The 2,206-nt window shown below is 41.9% G+C and overlaps 1 protein-coding gene across 1 annotated transcript in view; it reads left to right on the top strand.

Moving 5' to 3' along the window:
- Nucleotides 1-1,915: 1,915 nt before the first annotated feature.
- The window catches only part of LOC101855006 (echinoderm microtubule-associated protein-like 2), a gene marked incomplete in the record, with an annotated part of 67,711 nt that continues 67,420 nt past the window's right edge, over nucleotides 1,916-2,206 (top strand). The window contains 1 exon segment of the mRNA XM_035968812.1: nucleotides 1,916-2,150. Within this exon segment, the coding sequence (XP_035824705.1) occupies nucleotides 1,931-2,150 (220 nt within the window).

Here is a 2,206-nt window from a genome sequence, read left to right on the forward strand (position 1 = left end):
ACACACACACACACACACACACGACATACGACACAAGACATGTGCACGCACGTGCGCACGAACTTTTCCCACTTCAGTTTGGATGCTATAGCGTTGCGGACGTGTGGGATGTTTAGACTTCTTTGACTTGCGTTGTTGTGACCTGTGTTGTCGCATGTTTACTTACATTATGAGGATACACGATGCAATTAATATTCTGGCTTCTGTGCCGTGTAGATGACTTACAAACTGAGCCATGATTCAGGAGTCATAATATGTAATAATGTCTTTCGAAGATTAATGAGTGTTCTACAAAAAGTCTGCGGCAGATATAGCTCTTGTCTGTACTTCATCATCCCGCCAGTTACGCAGGCCTTTTGGTTTTATTATCGGAATTTTCAATAAAAATGCGGTTGAATTTGATAATATTGTGTAACTCTCTGCTACCACCGTTGCACGCGCGTATGCTAGTATATTATTTATTTTATTTTTTTTCTTGTATGCTGTGTCGCTAGTTGTCTTAATTAATAGACTCTTTACGCGTCAGTAGAACTGCCAAACCTTTCAGTAGTAAAGCGCGGGTGGTTGGAGAGAACCCCTTGTGGGTTTTTTTTCCTTTGTTTTAGAAGGACATCTTCATATGCCTGTGTGTCTGTTCTGCTTTTTGCCGTCGTTAAATCATAGTTGTTGTGTTGATATGCCTCTCTATACAGCACACACTTAAAGGCTGTTGAGATAATGCGGCGTTTCTTAAACTTTGTTCTGTTGTGCATTAGTCGACTCTTTATGTTTTATTTTTCTTCTTCTTTTTAAAACGTGTCCTTCATCTTGTTTCAACACACCATCTTCCTGGCTGCCTGTCTCGCCTCCAGAAAGACATATTGTGTGTCTTGTGGGGTACTATCTTCAGATAAAACCTTTTTGTAGCTTGTATGCGTTTTAAGAAAATTAAAGTCTTAACAAGAACTTGCAATTTAATAAGATATCCCTTGTCAGGTATGTTGCTAACCTTGAACGATATCATTCTAATAATACAAGGTGCTTTTTGAGCAATGCTTTGTGCTCCTATGACTCTAGGGTTGTTTATCAATTCGATATATTATAACAAAGGACCGAATCGGCAATTAACCGACTTGAATTTTCTTTCTATGTGCAAGGAAGACATAATTAGGATGGTATATACGGGCTGTTTTGTTATTCTGGATCATGAACTAAGTACCGCTTTGGCGTCATGTCCGCCTATGAGATAACGATTGTCAGACATAAGTAGGATGATATATACGGACAGTTTTGTTATCCTGGATTATGGACAAAGTACCGCTTGGGCGTCATAACCGCTCATGAGATACCGATTGCCACCAACATCCCCACTACTCCCGTCTTTCCATAATCACATCCGCTACCACTGTTTTCAGTGCCAGCGTTGCTATCATTGGCCCCGTCACAGTGTGGGCAGTTGTTGGGTGTTCTGGTGTTGTTTGCTCATTCTTTCCTATCAAACATTTATCGACCTTATCTTTCCTTCTTTTTTGTTTTTGTTGTTGTTGTTTGGCTTCACGCTAATATGACCTATTTGTCTTGTAAGTTTCGCAACACTCTTTTTAAAACTAAACTTACAACTTCGGCACTTTTATGACGTATTTGTGTTTCAAGTGCCGTAAAGCTCTTTCTGAAACTAAACTAAGACTCCGGCTGTTATGAATGACGTAGATCAAGTGCTACAAAATTCTTACTCAAACTAAACTTAAAATTCGGCGACGCTTACTAAAATCGAACTACCACTTCAGCACTTATGCTATAACATAATGATAATGATATGACCTATTTATCAAGCAAGTGCCGTAAAACTCTCACATTGGCGCTCATATGACTTTATGCAGTTTCCAGCGCCGTAAAACCTCTACTAAAAAAAAAAAAAAAACTCTCACAAAAACTGAACCGCCGCACTGTCATGGCCGTGAGCACGGTGCAGGCATTGTTCAACTGCCTCAAGCTGTGCTTCCTGTGTGCGTTCATCCTGGTGGTGGTCACCGTCAAGTTCTTACGGCGACACGAGCGGCCTCAGTCCCTGCGTCTGCTCATCTCGGAGGGAAAGATCCTCTTCTGGAACACCGGGGCCAAGCTGCGCGCGCAGTTCAACGGCACGAGTGATGCGCTGGCACTCACCCCGGGTAGGCGTGCAGGGTGGTTTGAGAGAGAGAGGAGAGAGAGAGGAGAGAGAGAGAGA

The sequence above is a fragment of the Aplysia californica genome, unplaced genomic scaffold (assembly GCF_000002075.1).
Source record: "Aplysia californica isolate F4 #8 unplaced genomic scaffold, AplCal3.0 scaffold00086, whole genome shotgun sequence".
Taxonomy (NCBI): Eukaryota; Metazoa; Mollusca; class Gastropoda; order Aplysiida; family Aplysiidae; genus Aplysia; species Aplysia californica.